The sequence below is a fragment of the Schistocerca nitens genome, chromosome 5, assembly GCF_023898315.1.
Source record: "Schistocerca nitens isolate TAMUIC-IGC-003100 chromosome 5, iqSchNite1.1, whole genome shotgun sequence".
Classification (NCBI taxonomy): domain Eukaryota; kingdom Metazoa; phylum Arthropoda; class Insecta; order Orthoptera; family Acrididae; genus Schistocerca; species Schistocerca nitens.
The window spans coordinates 460,837,586-460,858,839 of record NC_064618.1 but is presented as its reverse complement, the minus strand read 5'-3'; the positions used below and the strand labels follow the sequence as shown (position 1 = coordinate 460,858,839).

Genomic DNA, 21,254 nt, shown 5'->3' with positions numbered 1-21,254 from the left:
GCAGATAGAGATCTCCTCCCAAGTCTAAACAAAAATTCAGCATGTTAGCTAAATTTCATACGCAGCAACATATGGTGTAATACGCACCAAACGCAAAATCATAGCGACCCCTAATTTTCGTTGCAAACTTTTTGAGTTTTGCGTAGTGTCTTACTAAAATCTGTACATCACAATAAGAATGGTCATTAGCGAGGTGATGGGCACTTCGTCACGAAGCTGACATATAACGCTACAAGTAAGGCAAAAATCATATATTTTCAGAGAATAGTTTCTGTAAAATCGTTTGAGAAAGATAAGAGGTTGCGCGCGCTTCGGTTCAGTCAGCGCAGAGCGTCGCCAGTCAGCGCGTGCGAAGTATGGTGTGTGATGTCTTAAGGTTAGTTAGGTTTAAGTAGTTCTAAGTTCAAGGGGACTGATGACATCACCAGTTACGTCCCATAGTGCTCATAGCCATTTGAACCATTTGCTCTTCCAAGAGTTGTCTCTTTGGTAAATACCACTCTTCCTCCGGCGACCAATTAAGTTTAATATCGGAATTTGATGTAAGATGACTGAAATATCATTACCGTTTGCACGAAGTGTAGGGACTGAAGATTAACGTGGCCATCGTATTCAAACTTCGTTTGTATTCTTATCTGCACTTATGTTTATACATGTACTCTATGAACCAGTTCATTTTATTTAGTGGTGGTAACGTGGTGTGGTAGTTTCATTTTACTCTCTTCTTCTTCCATTCTTTTATGGTGCATGACAAGAATGCCTCTGAGTGCGTTGTAAATGGCCCAATCTCGCCTTTGCGGTGCCTCCGGCGGCGATATATATGAGATTATAGTATATTCATAGATTCCACACGTAATGCTGTTCCGTGAAACTTTCTAAGTAGGCTTTCGCGTGATAGATGGCGTCTGTTTTCAGGCGTCTGCCTTTCCAGGTATTGCAGCATCTCCGTGACGCTCTCCCATGGCTCAAAGAAATAGGTGACGTTTCGTGTTGCCCTTCTTTGTACTTGTTTCCCCACGCTCAAGCAATATCCTAGGATGGGTCCCACGAATGTATTATAATTATTCTCCTTTTGTCATGTCTAAAATTAAAAGACATAGGACTTCGCCAAATTGAAAACCATACGACACAGTCTAGTCACATTAATGTTACCACGGTCTATGTTCGGCATGAACGTGCAACAACCACTCATAGATGGCAGACAGCAACAATCGCAGTGACAGGTATATACCACACGTAGGTGGGAAGCGGATGATACTGCTGTCCTTGTCATAATGCGAAAACAGAGTGATTTATCTGACGTCCAAAGGGACGTGATCATTGGCTTTCGAGTCATCGTGAAAACATCTTCGAAATGACAAATTTTTAAACTATTCTCGTGCGCCGTGTATAGTAAAATGGTGCTATATGGCGCTGTCTAACACCTGTCCAGAGGCAACTGAGGTGCATCACAGGCAATAGATAAGAGGGATGAACGGCAGCTGCGGAGAGCAACTGACCACCCAGGTGACTCTCCAACAATCGTTCAGCGAACATTGCTGCGTATGGGTATTGGCATTAAGGGCCTGGTTCGTGCACCCATGCTGACAGCTGCTGATTGGTGACGCAGGCTGGAATTTACACGCCATTACAGCAACTGGACGTTCACTGAGTGACCACAGATGGCTTTTTCAGATGATCACGTTGATCTGTGGCCAGCTTTTATTAAACCTCGGTGGCTATTCTGTGTTTAGTCTCCCACAGTGATTGTGGCGATGCTGTTATCCTCTCTTTCTGTGGGTGCCAGCAGTGGTGTGTATCGATATCCACACCTCGGACTATCCTTGGCCTGGTGCTTATAGTTTCCAGCTGGGCTGTGTGCGGGCAGTTGGTCGGTTGGCGTGGAGCAGCAAGGAAATCTCCGCTGCGCGTAGTTTGGCCGGGCCTCCTGGCGGACTCTATGCAGTGTCAGAGTGTGTGGTGCTGTTCCCATTGCTACTAGGTTCGTGGCTCCCCGATCCTGGACATGAAAGTTGAGTTTTGACTTAATCTATCAGCAAGTCACGACTGTTCACATTGTGTCGTTTGGAGTTCGTTGTCGGCTGTTGGGATATTCCCGCAAGCAACAACGTGTGTTTTCAAGTTGGCGAATTTTAGCCACCCTCCGGTCGAGTTTAGCTGTACTTGGTTATTTGAATTGTAGTGCACCAGCGGTATCTTTTGCCTTGTGGCCATTAACGTTCCGGTTACCTGCCCTGGCTGTTGACGTAAATTAAGGCAGTGTATTTTTTTCATTGTGTTGTCGCTGTCCATCATGGTGTGTAGTTTGACAGCTCAATGTATAACTGGTTGTGGGCGCCAATACCTTCTACGTTGTTCCATTGAACTCCCTGTTGTGTGCCGGTGGGTCCGCTGACTGTCTGGCGGTTGGGTTGTCGTCGGGTCGATAATGGTTGGGCCGCCTGCCTGCTCACCTAAGCGAGCGTTTGTGTTTGATTTCCAGGCCGACCCTCGGAACTTCTGAGCGCCCTTGGGTGTACTGCCTTTTCTTGTTTCTTCCTGTTGTTTGTACTTGTATGGCATCTAGCCGATTTTTAGGTTAAGGCTGTTTTGCCCTTAAGGCGTCAGATGGTTTGGGCCTTCAGCCTAATTTAAGAAATGTTTTACGCAGAACCTTCGGCATTTTTAAAATTGGGCCTTCAGCTGATTTTGAATTTAAGTTGTTTGCTCTTAAAGTTCAGATTCTTTGGCCTTCAGCCTAATTAAGGAACTGTTTTAAGATAAGGGTTCGCCTTTTAAATTTCCGATTTTGGTTGAGCTTTAAGTTATTGGCTTTCAGCCGTTTTTAAATTAGTGGTCTTGCCCTTAATGCATTAGATTGTACGGCGAATTCAGCCACTACTTACGTTCCAAAACTAAAGCTGTGTTGTTTTTTTAAATTTTTCTTGGCTCTTCTAATGTTTGGTCAAATAAAAGGTTGTATGCTCGAGTGCAACTGACAGCCGCTTATTTTGGCCCCTTTCCACAACTTACACTACCTGTCCTGTCCTGCGGGTTTAGTAGGGCGACTCACACGTTTTATGCTCCATCGGAGACATGGCATGTATGGTGCGAAACTTCTGAAAGCAAACTCCCTCCAACAGACATCGGAAGGGTCCAGGCCAGAGGGCATTCCTTGAGTGATCTCGACGTTGTGGAAGGCATAGTGTATCAACACAAGTATGCAGCTATCTTGGGAACCATGTCCACCCCTACACTTAGTTTGTTTTTCCTCGGCACAATGGCATCTACCAACAGGAGAACGCAACGTGTCACACAGCTCGCAGTGTAGATGCGTGGTTCGAAGAGCACCAGGCTGAGTTTACCTTTCTCCCCTGGCCACCAAACTCCCCAGATTAAAAAGCTATCGACAATCTGTGGGGCCACCTCCATCGGGCTGTACGCACCAATGATCCTCGCCCGAGAAACCTAGCGCAGATGGCCACGGCACTGCGGTTGGTATGGCTCCACATTCCTGCCGGTATCATTGATTTTCTTCCTGCAGGTCTCTTGGCGGTCCGCACTGCAGGACTTGGTTATTCAGGCATTTGACAGGTGGTCACATTAATGTGACTGGACAGCGGCCGGCCGGAGTGGCCGTGCGGTTAAAGGCGCTGCAGTCTGGAACCGCAAGACCGCTACGGTCGCAGGTTCGAATCCTGCCTCGGGCATGGATGTTTGTGATGTCCTTAGGTTAGTTAGGTTTAACTAGTTCTAAGTTCTAGGGGACTAATGACCTTAGAAGTTGAGTCCCATAGTGCTCAGAGCCATTTGAACCATTTTTGAACTGGACAGCGTATATTGTTATTATAGAAATCTAACATATCTACATATCCACAAACAAGAAGGATCGTCGAGCAGATGCGCAAAACAATAGACCTATATCTATGGCATCGATCTGTTGTAGAATTTTAGAACATGTTTTTTGCTCGAGTATCATGTAGTTTTTGGAAACCCAGAATATACTCTGTAGGAATCAACATGGATTCCGGAAACAGCGATCGTGTGAGACCCAACTCGCTTTATTTCTTCATGAGACCCAGAAAATATTAGATACAGGCTCCCAGGTAGATGCTATTTTCCTTGACTTCCGGAAGACGTTCGATACAGTTCCGCACTGTCACCTGATAAACAAAGTAAGAGCCTACGGAATATCAGACCAGCTGTGTGGCTCGATTGAAGACTTTTTAGCAAACAGAACACAGCATGTTGTTCTCAACGGAGAGACGTCTGCAGACGTTAAAGTAACCTCTGGCGTGCCACAGGGGACTGTTATGGGACCATTGATTTTCACAATATATATATAAATGACCTAGTAGATGTGTCGGAAGTTCCATGCGGCTTTTCGCGGATGATGCTGTAGTATACAGAGAAGTTGCAGCATTAGAAAATTGTAGCGAAATACAGGAAGATCTGCAGCGGGTAGGCACTTGGTGCAGGGAGTAGCAACTGACCCTTAACATAGACAAATGTAATGTATTCCAAATACATAGAAAGAAGGATCCTTTATTGTATGGTTACATGATAGCGGAACAAACACTGGTAGCAGTTACTTCTGTAAAATATCTGGGAGTATGCGTGCGGAACGATTTGAAGTGGAATGATCATATAAAATTAATTGTTGGTAAGGCGGGTACCAGGTTGAGATTAATTGGGAGAGTTCTTAGAAAATGTAGTCCATCAACAAAGGAGGTGGCTTACAAAACACTCGTTCGACCTATACTTGAGTATTGCTCATCAGTGTGGAATCCGTACCAGATCGGGTTGACGGAAGAGATAGAGAAGATCCAAAGAAGAGCGGCGCGTTTCGTCACAGGGTTATTTGGTAACCGTGATAGCGTTACGGAGATGTTTAGCAAACTCAAGTGGCAGACTCTGCAAGAGAGGCGCTCTGCATCGCGGTGTAGCTTGCTCGCTAGGTTTCGAGAGGGTGCGTTTCTGGATGAGGTATCGAATATATTGCTTCCCCCTACTTATACCTCCCAAGGAGATCACGAATGTAAAATTAGAGAGATTCGAGCGCGCACGGAGGCTTTCAGACAGTCGTTCTTCCCGCGAACCATACGCGACTGGAACAGAAAAGGGAGGTAACGACAGTGGCACATAAAGTGCCCTCCGCCACACACCGTTGGGTGGCTTGCGGAGTATAAATGTAGATGTAGATGTAGATCTCATATAGTATGAAGGCAGGCTTCAGACAATAATATTTTAAAGTAACTCGATACAGATACGATGAAGGCTCGACCACTCTTATTACTCGACAATAAAACTGCCGTGCGCAGCGGTCGGTAGGGAGAGGTAACTTGATCGCGTATCTTGGTACAGCCACACTCTAGCTGAAGCCAGTGCTGGGTTGTTACTTCGTAGTGCGAGCAGGAAATCATAAAAAAAAAACAGTTTTATCCGATGAGCGCAATGGCATACTGATATTGAATGATTAATTTTAAAGACTAGAGAATAGTGACAGCGCCGATGAAGAGGGCGAAGGAAACCCAAATCTTACACGTAATTTTCAATTACGGTGCCTTTTCTCAGCGTCGGCATGTGTATTAACAGATATGGCATGGTTAATTTAAGGGGAGGCCGGATGCCCTTCCCGTTGCCACCTAGTTACAGTCCCCATCAGAATGCACAATGGACATGAATGAATGCTGGTGATCAGACAGGATGCTTACGTACGTGTCACAAGTCAGAGTCGTATATAGACGTATCAGGGATTCCATATCAATCCAACTCCACACGCTCCACTCTATTACAGAGCCTCCACCAGCTTGAACAGTCCCATACTGACATGCAGGGTCCATGGATTCATGAGATTGTCTCCATTAACGTACACGTCCATCCGCTCGATGTAATTTGAAACCAGACTCGTCAGACCAGACAACATTTTTCCAGTCATCAACCGTCCAATGTCGCTGTTGACGGGCCTAGGCGAGGCGTAAAGCTTCGTGTCGTGCAGTCATCAAGTGTACACGAATTGGCCTTTGGCTCCGAAAGCCCTTATCGATGAGGTTTCGTTGAATGGTTCGCACGCTGACACTTGTTGATGGTTCAGCATTGAAATATGCACCAATTTGAGGAAGAGTTGCACTTCGATCACGTTGAACGTATTCTCTTCAGTCCTCGTTGGTCCCGTTCTTGCAGGATCGTTTTCCGACCGCAGCGATGTCGGAGATTTGATGTTTTACCGGATTCCTGATATTCAAGGTAAACTTGTGAAATGGTCGAACGGGAAATCCCTGCTTCAACGGAACCTCGGAGATCCTGTGTCCCATCGCTTGTGCGCCGACTATAACACCACCAATTATTCAAAAACAGTATTAATCGCATTTATTATTATTATACCTCCAACCGGTTTCAACCCGACGTAGGAATCATCTTCTGGGCGTTTACACCATTGGCCGTCTGTCTACATAACGGCATGTAGACAGGAGTGACACCGCCAGCAGTCGACTAATGGTGTAAACGCCCAGAAGATGACCATTACGTCGGGTTGAAACCGGTTGGCGGTAGAATAATAATAAATGCGGTTAATCATACTAATCGCTGCTTCATCCCCACAACCATGTTGTCCAAAAATCTATAACACCACGTTCAAACTCACTTAAATTTTGATAACCTGCCGTAGTGGCAGCAGAAACCGATCTAACAACTGCGCCAGACACTTGTCTTATATAGGCGTTACCGACCGCAGCGCCGCATTATGATGTTTACATATCTCTGTATTTGAATAATACGCATGCCTATAGCAGTTTCTTCGGCGCTTCAGTGTAATAATCAACTCATTCTCCCACAAATATTGGTGCTTTTTATATTAAAAGTGTTTGTGTGTTAAGGTATTGGTTATTATACAGTTTGCGTGGAAGAAAATGTTAAAATGAAGTAAGTCGATGATGTAAATTTGCCATATGACTGACATAATACTGAGGGAAGTCAAATTTTCAAGTGTCGACCTCAGAGAAAAAAAAGGAAATGTACTAAAAATTACTACTCGATTGACAGTATCAGGCTACGTACGATTAAGCAAAAAAAAATCTGCGATTCCTTGAATAGCGTAAGAAGATTCCAGCTCTATGGAAACTTCACAGTTTTCATGATAAAGAACTTGCGTTCAACATTAACAAAGAAGATTTCGTAAAAATCATTGAACCTCGAGAACTCGGCTTTAGAGATAAACAAAGCTGCGACGACGGCATACTGCTTTAGATTTTAAGAAAAAAATAAAATATAGGAAGGGAAACGGCTGGAGTTTCTTAACAAAACTTCAGAGCTTGAAGCAAACAATAGTTGCGCATGAGGGAATTAGCCAAATTAAACAAAACTATGCGACAATACCTTCAAGGGAAGTCATAACGTCCAATGCAATTTTTTTAAGAAAAGTAATTCAAAACAACAGTAACTTTAGTAAAGTAAAACAAACTTTTACTAGCCGGACACCAAATTTCATAGGTTAAGATTGAACTGCAATTAACAACCGACATAAAATAATGCAAGCATTAGAAAATGTGTTTAGCTTCTTGTTGCTGAAGATTAGAATTAATAACACAGTTAACGAAGGAAATAATGTTTGCAGGATGTGTAAGGTCACCCACATATACAGCACGATTATTTATAGAATGAAAGTTCGACACAAGAAAGAGGACGGACAAGAAATAATAACCTGTAGACTTATCAGCCTGTTCTCGTAATGTACAAGTTATTCATCATCTGTATAGATGAAACATTAGATTTTGAACAGGGAAAGGAGCAAACTGGCTTTATAAACGAATATTGTATACAGAACTATTTGCAAGTCGTGGGCGAAACTATACAATGAAGCAACATATATGAATTACCATTTTACATGTAATCCAAAGATTTGGGAAATATTTTGACTCATTTTCAATAAAATCTGTGTTAAAACCGTATAGAAGCAACACATGAATACAAACTATGTTATTATTCGAAGAATACACACATCATTGCAACAGCTTCTTCAAGATAGTGGGGAGTCAACTAAAAGTGGAGACACTAAGAGATGCTGTTATCTTCAAAACTGTTATCAACAAATAGAGAAAGCCTGCATATCCATAAACTGGGAAAAAGAAAAACAAGTACCATCCTCGTTTAGCTAGTGCCGTTGTACTGTTTGATGTAACGCAGAGGTATTTCAACACCCAGTGGAAGAGCGTAATACAGCAAGTTTGAAGGAAGGTTTGAAAACTAATAACAATAATGAATTACCAACCCTTTGAAAAGAGAATTGTACGAATTAATAATGAATTAATAGAATCAGTTGATGTGTATTTGTATTTAGAAGGAAATGAAGACGACGTGTGCTTGGACAGGAAAAGTAAATTTGAGGCGCAAGTTTTTTTTTTTTAACACGCGCCACTAAATATTTTCAAAAATAAACTTAAATGCGTCTGAGACAGAAAGTCTGCAATCAGTTTATTTTACCACATCGGAGTAATAGCAGTGGAACAAGGACTTTTAATTAAAAAATCATTAAATAAATGCATTTTGGAAATTAGTAGGAGAAGCAAGAAATCAAACAAAAGGATTGCCTAACAGAGTAACGCAGAAGACCTAGTTGTGACTATAATGAAAATGAAATGACAGTGGGTGGGATTTGTAGCCAGATGAATGAATAGATGTGTTAACAACATTATTTGATTGATGCTAAGGCACTGGAAAAAGGGTATAAGTGATCTTGCTGAAGGTGGACAGATAAAACTGTAAAACCTACGAAAGCAGTACAGGGAGATGCGTACAGCCGAGAAAATCGGGAGACGTCTGTCCAGCAGTAGATGATGAGAGTGACGGTAGATTCATACACGATGAGCTCTTAATAAATGCTCTATATGTGGACCCAGAATGATAAGACACTGGACTCACATTCTGGACGACAGGTGTTCAAGTCTCCACCCGGCTATCAACATCTAGAACTACTTACGACAAAAGTACAGAACCATTCCCCAAATCTGACTTTCCTGACAAACTGACAATGTCAGACGAGAATTGTCGGAAATAGTTAGTTCCCGATGCTACGGTGTCTGCTGTGCTGGATATCGCCGGCTTTTCGATACGCTGCTGCAGTGCGTGGAGGTATTCATACGCTACGGCAAGTGGCCGAAATACAGCAGTCGCCGTTGGTGACCGCGGGTCACCGTGCCTTGCATTTGGAAGACCGATCGCCGTACACAGAACTATTGTGTCTGTCCATAGTGGTCCACGTGAGGCAGTAGGAGACTTCACTGTGGCGGAAGGAGAAAGCTGTGCAATTGTCGAGCAACACACTACGGTACTACTGCGATGTAGCTGTGAAGTCCTGTCTTAATGTAGAGATGGATATCCTGAATTGCTCTAACATTAGATTCATGTGAATTATTCGATTTACAGTTCGTGTTTACGGATTTTGGTATTCTTACGTACTTGACAATTTTGGGCACTATTATATGATTTTGTGTGTTGTTTGTAATTATATTTAATATTTGGCAAAGTTAATAATGTCTGTGAAAATACAAAAGTGTCGGGCACTTTATTGTTCTAAGCAGAGAAAAACAACGCTCGTATAAAAATAGTGGATATGGTAATCCGTAGATGATTACTGAATGTATATGGATGTTTGACAAAGCACAATATAAGAAAGACATTTTATAAAATAAATATAGTGTGTAACTCATATGAGAAAGACTGCAGTGCTTAAACTATAAAAAAATACAGTGTTAATAATTTTAGAGAAAATTTTTGGTAATTTACCGTAAGAAGACTTTTATAATACTTTTTTTACTATAAAATTAATTGTACAAATTTCCAAAGACGTAAAAAAGGTAAATAAAACGTGTGACTTGGGGGCCTCCCATCGGGTAGACCGTTCACCGGGTGCAAGTCTTTCGATTTGATGCGACTTCGGCCACTTGGGCGTCGATGGGGATGAAATGATGATGATTAGGACAACACAACACCCAGTCCCTGAGCGAAGAAAATCTCCGACCCAGTCGGGAATCGAACCCGGGACCTTAGGATTGACATTCTGTCGCGCTGACCACTTCTTTTATCTCAGTTTTTTCTTTATAGTTTGTTCCATTTGTTCGGGGCAGACGTCCTGTGACATTCGTTTAAGTTCCTCATTGTTCCATTCACTCAGTTTTTTTATTGCAGAAGGCAGCTAACCCTCTGACCGAAGACGCTGAGCTCCCGTGCCGGCTTTGCACTCAGCTATCGGGGACGGACAGGAAAAAAGCTATTGAATCTTGATAGAATGCCGCAGTGATCCCAAGGCTTACTATTATTTCAGTCCTTGGTTGAGTCTTAGTGTGTCTCAATTCAGCCAAACTGTTGTTTTTGGCGCTGTAACGTTTGGCTGGATGTTGTCGAACATAAAAGTGTCTGATTCACACTCTAAGAAACATATGGACCATTTATAATGATTTTTGCTTAAAAAATAATTCTATTTTTACAATAATGAGATGTTCATTTCCTACTATACATGGGGTATAAGTGACTTCTCGCAATTTCAACGAAACAAAACCATGAAGCAAAATTAGATGAAAATTGCATGATCTGACGATAGCAAGTATTAGGGACGAACATTTCACTACTTGCTTTCTTTAGTGGGTGAAACATGCTTTTTGGGGAAAATGGATGCTGAAATCGACGCAGAGGAAATAATTAATTTTGCACATATTCAACATAACGTTTGTGAGTCAAGGGCTTGTTCTTGACTAATGGAGAGATTTCATAATAAGCACGAAAAACAATGACAATGTAAAGTATTCGATAAAGAAGCTAAAGTGTTACCGCGTCACATAAAAAAACATAGCTTCTTAACGAATACTTAATTCAAATCCGAGCGACAGCAGCTGCGACCTGAGTAATCATGAGAAATGAAAAGAAAATTTCGTGAAAAATGCTCAAATTTCGTTAACACAAAAATATTTTTACAGCAGTGGAAGAGGACAACTGCATTTCTAGCTGCCGTTCAGCGGTAGCCATGACACGGAATACGGTACGGTGGAAATTACAGCGTGTCAAAGAAGCGCAAAGATGTCGAACAACATTTGATTGATGTCAGACGTGCCTTTGTTTCTTAACATGTCAATACACCGTACAGCTATCCCTGCAATCACTCGAGTGAAATTAGATCACGGCAGCTTCCCTTGTTATTTGTTTCGCTTTACAGCTCAGAAATCCGGGCCCTTGTGATTGCAATAATTTAGATGTTGGGGATATTAATCACCTGCAAAGTGGAAATGGAAAATGTTTTAAGCGCCATTTTTTTAAAGCGTTTTCAGTTGTGTCCACGGAACCCTACTGAATGCGCATAGACTTGTCGCAAGTGACAGATCACGAAGAAAATGTTTCAAACTTTGATTAAGAGAGGGCGCGTGATCTTTGTGCCAAGCAGTACTTCCCTCAGAAGTTCCAAATATCATTCCAATGCGTACAACTGACTTGTAATAAAAGAGCTTGCTGAATTATTGTTGTTAGTGCAGGAGTGTAAAATCTCCAACTGCAATATGATCATAGTGTCTCACATTAATCCTTCTGAAATAGCTATAAAAATTTCTTATTCCAAAACAGAAGAATGGAAAAAGTCAGTGTATCCAGAAAAGGAAAGACCATGGAAATCGTATGCCATGCTGTACTTCATCTGAAATGCCAGCCATGTTTATCAGCAGCAAAACAGGAAGAGCTACCGAGCTGATTATTTGCCATTTATGCCTCAACGGCAGTGGGAGCTGTACAGTAAACTTTGCAGGAGCTGATGTTAAGAATAGAGTTTTGTAAGAAACAGAAATTATACTGACAGATTTATTTATAAATTTAACTTTGTTATTCTCTTGTAAAAAAAGGTAAGAGAAACGGGAAAGTTTTTTTGTTGATTACAATTCTACTAGTTAAAATATTTCTGCTGTGTTTCTGTCCTTGTACAGTTGTACAAGGACAATAAAATACAAATACAAATAAAACGCAGTGCCTCTGTATTAATGGCAGTTGAAACAAAAACTTTCTTGTTGACGCTAAGAACCAGTCAGCTTTCTGTATGGCTAGAACGTTCTTGATAAATTATTTATTTTCTAGTTTATCTCATTATTTTTTACAGTGATGAAATGGAAAGCGCAATTCTGTGGTATCAGAATGCCTTCTCAATTTTTTGGATGCAAATAAGTTATGTACAAAAAGAGATACATTGCTTTCCGATTCTGTTGGCAAATGTGAGATCTGGCACTTGGAACGTTTTCCGCTTCCACTCTTCATTTAATATTCACTTGTGCCAAGTTCCAGCAACACGGAGGACTGAGAAACGTAAGCGTATCGTGACGGGTCTTTTGCTACAGAATGAAATTCCTGCTTTTTCCAGCGGTTGGCGAGCATCTCTGCCCGATTTTAGGTGATCCTGTATCTCCCCGTAGGGTTTATGGAATTCGTAGGGTTCCGTGTACTTGTGGGTAGGTGTAAGTGGATACCACAAAAAGAAAAGCAAAAAAAAAAAAAAAAAAAGACTAGAGGGCAATTGCAGAAGAGGGGATTGTGGACAGATCAGTTGTTGCGGAACATGCTTTGCAGCCAAGAGACCAATGCATTCATTTTTATAGGGCTCAAGTACTGGCAGCCGCAAGCGGGTACCATGAAAGGCTGTACAGAGAGGCCATAGGGATTGTAAAAACACACCAGGAATTTCATTAGGAACGAGGTGGGCGTGAAATTGAATGACATTTGGATTCCGGTGCTGGGGAAGATGTGTACCAGTCTTCCCCCATGGGGTGACTGCCGGCCGTAGTGGGCGAGCGGTTCTAGGCGCTTCAGTCTGGAACCGCGCGACCGCTACGGTCGCAGGTTCGAATCCTGCCTCGGGCATGGATGTGTGTGATGTCCTTAGGTTAGTTAGGTTTAAGTAGTTCTAAGTTCTAGGGGACTGATGACCTCAGATGTTAAGTCCCATAGTGATCAGAGGCATGGGGTGATTACAACAGCAGATGACGGCAGTGGACAACGGCCAATAGCGCCCGGATATTCAAAACATGTACAGCACGATACTTCGCGAAACCAAGCGGAAGCGGAATTCTGCTGCAGTCACTAGCGAGCCAGGTTGTGAGTCGGTCATTCAAAGAAGCTACGATCCTCTTTGAAAATGTTACCCGCAGATAGGGACGAAACGCTGGGTTTTAATGTGAAATCCATTCGACCACGGCATAGTAGCCCGGAGCATTTTATTAATTGTAAGTAACATAATTGTTTGAACTAACGTAATTATTCGAAACACAAAGAGTTGTAACTAGGAATTTGTTTGTAAAAATCTGTACGTATTTTTGGTTAAATTCTTCTGCCACAGTCTCTGTCTGTATCTTCAGGCTAATCTCATGACCTGCATTAGGGATTTTGATACCAATAGATAGAGTGATTCGCGAGGAAGATTTGTGTGTATAATTTATTATCACTACGTCAGAGAAGTTGTCGGGCCGTAGGTTCTTAGCGCTGGCAAGTGTGAAGGCGGGGAGGGACGTACTATACATACAGGGACCGAGCTGGTACAGTAAGAATGGAAGAGCAGGAGAGAAGTGCTCCGGTTGCAAGGATGCAGTATTTCTCCCAAGCCTTTCAACATGAGTAGGTAAGCCATGAAGCTTTCAACAGCAACGGTCAGATCTGGGATTAGTATTCAGGGTGAAAGGGCATCAACGATAAGATTCGCTGATGTCATTGGCGTTCTCTATGAACAAGGAAGACTTGACGGGCATGCTGAATGGAATAAACACACTACTGAACACTGAATATGTACTGAGAGCAAACCTAAGAAATACGAGTAATGAGGAGTAGCAAAAATGGGATAAAGGGATTGACGATGAACTAGACAGCGAAACTGAGGACATGTGGTACATGAACAGGAGGAATTCTGCTAACTTGGAAGCGCTGTTAACAAATGACGGACAAAGCAAGAAGGACACAAGAAAGATAGTAGCACAGACAAAGAGGGCATTACTCGCTGACGGATGCTTGCAAATATGAAACACAAGTCTGAGTTTGACAAAGGAAGTTTTGAGAAAGTACGTCTGGAGCACAGCATTGTATGAAACAGTATTATGGACTGGAGCAAAGACAGAAAAGAAGAGCACCAAAGCGTTTCAGATGATGTGCTCTAGAATGTGTCGACAATTAGGTAGACAGATAAGAAATGAGGACGAACTCCGCAGATCGGTAATGAAAGGAATATGCGTTAAACACTAATTGAAAGAAGGGATATGATTGTATGGCGTATCTCAAGAAGTCAAGCAATAATGTCTGTGGTACTAGGGGCGACACTAGAGGGAAAAACCAGTAGAGCAGGAACGAGATTGGAATTCCCCACAAATAATGTAAGACATAAGGAGTAGGTGATCTTCAACGATGAAGAGGTGTGTTAGGTTTCGCTTGTTTTTTTCTAAAGAAAAATTTAACTTACGTTACAGCACAGAACAGCTGTAACAAATATGTCTGAATAGGCCGCGTTCTGAATCGCAGTTTGAGGAGGTCTTGTTCCTCGGTTCCTACTTGAGCTAGGAACATTGGATAAAAACTTTTTGGTTTTGCCCGGTTTGGTAATTTGTACAGTCATTCCAACATCTGTCTTTCTGTCGCTATGTTATAGTACATAAAGCAAAGTTTTTTTTAAAGACGAACCGGAGCTGGCGCTCAAGAAAATTGTGCGAATCCAATGATTCCAATGATTCCTTTTGCAAAAAATTTTAATTGAGCTGAAATAATGCTCAGCTAATGGCACCATCTGTATGTGCACTGTTTGGATTTTACGTGCAAAAACGGTCACCCTTCAATAACTCCGGACTGGAGCACGACTGATGGTTCCAATTTGATCCACCGGTGTTTCGGTCTTAGGTGTAAGTCAAAACGATTTGAAAAAATCTTGCTTCGTTTGGATTTTACGTGCAAAAAACAATTTTTTCTGGGAGGTTTCTGAAGCGCGACATTTCTATACTTTAAACTTGTAAGAATCGGTTGAAACATTGGAAAAAGGTACACAAATGAATGTAGTCAGAGCGTGTCAAATAACCTTCACCCGTTGTCGAGATACGACGGTTTAAAGTCGAGCTAAATATAACACGTGAAATTCTTTCTTACGTTAATTGGATGTGCGGAAACGGTTGAAAGTAAGTCAAACAAATAAAAAATTAATTCTTAGGATAAAATTGAAACTCGCTCGATAAATCTAGCTTCATTCGGATTCTACGTGCAAAAAGCACGTTTTTTTGTGAATTTTCTTTTTTTTTTTTTTACATCTGCCACTTCTATGTTTCAAATTTGGGCGAATTGGTTCAAAGTTTGTAATAAGGTAGACAAATACATTAATAATCGTCCAGTTGTTTTGCGAAAGCGTTATCCGTTGCCACGATATAAGCAACATAGTTCGAAAGACAATAAAAAACCCATACCAGATCAGTATTTGCCCCAATCAACAAAAATCTACATCGATTTCCAAATTACGTCACTCTAATGTCAAAATTATGGCATCGTAAAAGATGAGAACCAGAACGATAAATGCTTCTGACATAGCACAAGAAAAAGGTCATTATGTCCAAGGTAGAGTTATGGATGTAAAAGAACGGAAATAGCTTTTTAACCTATCTGGCAGCTTCAAGGAATTGAAATCAAAAGATCTTGAATATTCGCGCTTTTTTACGCTTTAATGCTATTTCCCCAGCCAAGTGTGCTCTTTTATCTGCAGGGTACTGGCATGTTATACTGCTGCATCTTGTAATTTATAGGCTGAAGTCCCTGATCCTGTGCCCAAAAACCAGAAGATTCGCCAGCCTTAGTAAATAACATGCAATATCATATGGCTGAAGGGCGTACATGTAACAACTAAAACTCTTTTTCTGGGGCGTAAACTTTATGGAGTTGGGTTTGTTCCTCGGGGGACGCTAAAACAATTTTGATTTGTGAGTGGCGGGGGAGTGGGCTGATTTTTTCGCCTAGAGGTTTACTTCTCCCACAAATCTAACCCTGTTGCACGTATGGTGCTTCTGGAGAGTGGGATGCGTCTACAATAGGAAGAATTCGAGAGTGGGGGTGCATACATAATAGCAAGTATTCCCAAGTGTGGATGAACTTCGGCCGCTGTGGCCGAGCTGCTTTAGGCGCTTCCATCCGGAACCGCGCTGCTGCTACGGTCGCAGCTTCGAATCCTGCCTCGGTAATGGATGTTTGTGATGTCCTTAGGTAAGTTAGGTTTAAGTAGTTCTAAGTCTAGGGGACTGATGACCTCAGATGTTAAGTCCCATGGTGGTTAGAGCCACTTGAACCATTTTTTTTTGCGGATGTACGCATCCTAAACTTTAATGACACGTTGTGTGATGTTGCACGACATGAGGAATGTCATGTTGGATGACATGTGTCATGTTATACAACGTGACTTCATGTATCATGTTACGAGGCCTGTTCAGAAAGTAAGCTCCGATTGATTGCCAAATTGAAACCACAGTGAACATCAGAAATGTTTTACTTGTAACAATTAGCTACACCTTTCAGCTACTTCTCTACGTAGTCGCCGTTCTGACTTAGACTTTTGTCATAGCGTTGTACCAACTTTTCAATAGCCTCATCATAGAAGGCAGCCGCAGTGCTTTCCGCCAATTCTCCACGCTGGCCTACACCTCGTTGTCTGTGTCAAAATGTTGTCTTCAAAGACAGCGGTTCATGTGACCAGAGATGAAACTCAGGGGGAGACAGTTGCGGACTGTATTGTGGGTAATCTCACATTTCCATTTGAAAACGATGCAGGAGCATCTTCATTGCCCCTGCAGAATGCGGCTGAGAATTGTCTTGAAGAAGAAACAGCACGACAGTTATGTAATGTTAGCTGCATAGCTTCAGGCGTAATTTCTCACCAGGCCCTCGTACTTGGCGGCAGACACTATTTTCTAGACATCTTTACGCACTCACTGCGAGCTCAGAAATGAGAAGAGCGACGTGATGCTAACTGGGGTTATACTAGAGACACTACCCAACACATCTGTGCAAAGCTTTATCGGATTTTCATAGTCGTTTCCATTTCGCGACCGATCGGAGCTTACTTTCTGAACGCCCCTCGTATTTTATCTGACATAACGCATTACATTACATTAGATGGATACTAATCACTCCGTCGTCAGGCCACGAGTGGCCTACCGGGACCATCCGACCGCCGTGTCATCCTCAGCGGAGGATGCAGATAAGAGGGGCGTGGGGTCAGCACACCACTCTCCTGGTCGTTATGATGGTATTCTTGACCGAAGCCGCTACTATTCGGTCGAGTAGCTCCTCAATTGGCATCACGAGGCTCAGAGCACCCCGAAAAATGGCAACAGCGCATGGAGGCCCGAATGGTCACCCATACAAGTGCCGACCACGCCCGACAGCGCTTAACTTCGGTGATCTCACGGGAACCGGTGTACCCACTGCGGCAAGGCCGTTGCCACATTAGGTGGGTACTAACAAGTAAAAAAGGGCGAATAAAAAGGTGTTTTGATTTATATGATTTTGAAGCTGCCTAATAAGTCGAAAAGCTAGTTCTCTTTTTTTACAATAGTAACTCTGCCCAGAACATATTGGCCTTTTTGTGTTGTGATAAGAGCATGTTTTTATTCTTGTTATTTTTATGTTCAGAAATTAAGAATTTTTTTTAATTTAAATAATTTGCACATATATTTGTTTTTTTGAAAATATGTTTGTTTTTGCAATTGTTGATGGCTGAACAATGTAACTGTTGAAGGCTAAACAGTGTAATGTCAGTGGCCAAAATGTGTATCCACGCCTTCGACCATAAATATAATAGACTGGCCCTGACGTCATTTTCGTGGCTGTAACATCTCTGGGCTGAAGTCACGTGAATGTTGGCAAAACATGGTTGTTTCGTGTTGCGCTTATGGCTGTACTCAGCGTTTTTTCGAGGGAAATGGCATTACATTTCACGTGTGTTAGTGCAGATGCGTTTATTGAAATCTGCTGAAGTGACATTTATATGTTTTTTACACTTGAAATAGAGTATCACGTAAATTAAAGTGTTGAAGGTGATGCCTGTAAAGTCAGACTCATATTACATTTTGCAAAGTATCTGTGATAATTCGGTTACAGAAGTAAGTATAATTGTTTCTCGTTCCTACTCGTAGGTTCCCTAAGGATGAAAACGGAAGGCAGCTTTGTATACAGGCCCTGAAACGGAAAAACTTTAAGCCATCTGCACACATACGCGCCTTTACTCGAATCACTTAGCGGAGAAGTGCTTTTATAGGTTAGTTATTATTTACAATGTATATTTATAATTTTTATTTACAGCGTCTGTCATTTTTAAACCTAGGCTCCAAAATTATTTTCTGAAACTTCAAAGTCTCACCTTTGATCTAAAATATCATTTTTTTAAACTGATAGTTTAAACTTTTGTAAAAATAGTGGGAACTGAGTCTTAATGAAGTGCACCTAAAATTGATACTGTAAAATGGACCTGCTCCTAAATTCGACAATTTTGGCACCTATAGTTGACATAATTCCCATATCCCATTTTCTTTTATAAGTGACTAGAGCTCAAAACGCGCCGAATCCAATGTTTGCAGTTTTGACACGAGCCCACTCTTACTGTTTAAAAGAATTTTAACGACATTTTATTTTAATTGATAGTTTATAGTAATAACGTCTCGCTGCCCACCAGAGTGGCGTTCGATGTATTTGTTATAAATGGTACTGTGAACAAATCCAGGTCAAATGTAGTTCTGGCATAATTTTTCGCAAATAGAAAAGTAATTTTTGTTGGAAGTGTTTGGCAGTCAATTGTGAAATGTGGGGAAAATACGGTAGAAACATAGGATGGCAGACCGGTGATTTGAAATCCCGCCACGTTTTGGCAACAGTTACGTGGTCTATGTTGGAGCCACACCAGCCCTATAGCTTCTGCACAGCAAGGCCAGTCTACTAGTATCTATGGTCGAAGGTCCACGCAGAATACCACATAGAAAGGTAGTGCTAGACGTTAAGCGCCAGTTCGCCGCTGGAGCCTCCACCTCTGGGGAGTAAACACGGCGCCGCTGACAGTGTTTCCGGGAGACGAGTCTGTGGTGAGTCAGTGTGGTGCGGGGGAGGCGGGAGGCGACGGCGCCGCCGTGACTCACCGTTGAGGCGGTGCGGCAGCGGCAGGTCGAGCGCCGCCAAGTCGATCTGGAAGGCGGCGGCGGCCCCCGACGCGAGCGCAAGCGCCAGCAGCGCCGGCAGCAGCAGCGGCGGTAGACGCGGCCGGAGCGCGCGCGGCGGTCCCGTGGCGTCCATGAGCGCATCTGGCGGCGCACTAGCCGCTCCCCGCGAGCAGTACCAGCCAGCCGGCCGGCCGCGCCGCGGCACGCCGCAGCAACTGGGTCGGCCGCCCCGCCCGCGGCCGGCGCAGCCTTGGCCGCCACTCGCCGCCGCCGCCGCCGCCACAGCTTACGCAATTGCACGCACTCCTTCCTCGCTCGCTCCTTCCTTCCCATCTGCGCGGCCTCGGGATTCACTGGTGATGCGTACCGCCCCCCGTCTCCTTCCGCGCCGCTGTCGGCGTGTGAGCTCCAGTCACGCCGCGCGCTTCGCTGGTCGTAGCAGTGGTCATTCTACATCGTGGGTGGTAGTAGTCGCTACTCTACATTCAGCTAGGTTCGAACTGCAATGTGTTTATACTCCAAAGAGCAGCTTTAACCCAAATTTGGTACATTCAAGATGTCTCAAACCTTTTGGTCAAATCGAAAGAGGCGATATGGGTATAAATACGAGGGCTATCCACAAAGTACATTACGTTTTGGAATTAAAAATAAATAAAGTATTGGAAATTTTTTTTATATACAGATGAAAGCCACACTTAAATCCTAGTTTTCTAGATAGTTGCCGTTTTAATTAAGGCACTTGTTGTAGCGATGGACGAGCTTGGAAATTCCTTCGTCGTAAAATTCGGCCGCCTGCGCCTTCAACCACGTGGTTAATCAGTAACCCGGTAGAAATACGATTTTTGTGGATTTCCTGGAAAGAGGCACTACAATAAACTCTCAAAAGTATTGCCAAACTCTGCACAACCTCAGAAGAGCAATACAAAACAAGCGCAGGGGAAAGTTCGGCTCAAAGATCTTGCTGATTCACGACAACGCCCGGGTCCACACGGCAAATGCCACTCGTGAAGTTCTCGAATCTTTTAAGTGGGAGTTGTTTCCTCATCCGCCGTACAGTCCCGACCTGGTACCGAGCGACTTCCACTTATTCCCAGCAATGAAGAAGTGGTTGGCTATGCAGCGTTTTGATGACGACGCACAGCTTCAAGAAGAGGTAACCACGTGGTTGAAGGCGCAGGCGGCCGAATTTTACGACGAAGGAATTTCCAAGCTCGTCCATCGCAACGATAAGTGCCTTAATTTAAATGGCAACTATGTAGAAAAGTAGTATTTAAGTGTGGCTTTCATCTGTATATAATAAAAGAAATTTCCAAATCTTTATTTATTTTTAATTCCAAAACGTAATGTACTTTGTGGATAGCACTCGTAAATAAATGTCGTGTGACTAGGGCACCCCGTCGGGTAGACCGTTCGCAGGGTGCAATTGTTTCGATTTGACGCCACTTCGGCGACTTGTGCGTCAATGTGGATGAAATGATGATGATTAGGACAACACAACACCCAGTCCGTGAGCGGAGAAAATCTCCGACCCAGCTGGGAATCGAACCCGGGCTCTTAGGACTGATATTTTGTCGCGCTGACCACTCAGCTTCTAGGGGGTGGACGGCGATATAGGTCCATAAACGATTATACTGAGACAGGGAGCCAATGATCGGAAATGCATATTTATTATGAACATACAAAGCGCACACCGCATAACAACAAAATGAAACTTCCTGGCAGATTAAAACTGTGTGCCCGACCGAGACTCGAAATCGGGACTTTTGCCTTTCGCGGGCAAGTGCTCTACCATCTGAGCTACCGAAGCACGACTCACGCCCGGTCTCACAGCTTTACTTCTGCTAGTACCTCGTCTCCTACCTTCCAAACTTTACAGAAGCTCTCCTGCGAACCTTGCAGAACTTGGAAGGTAGGAGACGAGATACTGGCAGAAGAAAAGCTGTGAGACCGGGCGTGAGTCGTGCTTCGGTAGATCAGATGGTAGAGCACTTGCCCGCGAAAGGCAAAGGTCCCGAGTTCGAGTCTCGATCGGGTACACAGTTTTAATCTGCCAGGAAGTTTCATATCAGCGCACACTCCGCTGCAGAGTGAAAATCT

The 21,254-nt window shown here is 43.1% G+C and overlaps 1 protein-coding gene and 1 pseudogene across 1 annotated transcript in view; both read right to left on the bottom strand.

The window, feature by feature from the left end:
- The window catches only part of LOC126260529 (tolloid-like protein 1), a 256,314-nt gene extending 237,024 nt beyond the window's left edge, over positions 1 to 19,290 (bottom strand). Inside the window, exon 1 of the mRNA XM_049957862.1 lies at positions 19,137 to 19,290. Coding sequence (XP_049813819.1) covers positions 19,137 to 19,290 — 154 coding nt within the window. The remainder of the gene's footprint in view (positions 1 to 19,136) is intronic.
- Positions 17,334 to 17,451, bottom strand: LOC126261117 (5S ribosomal RNA; annotated as a pseudogene).
- Positions 19,291 to 21,254: the final 1,964 nt, after the last annotated feature.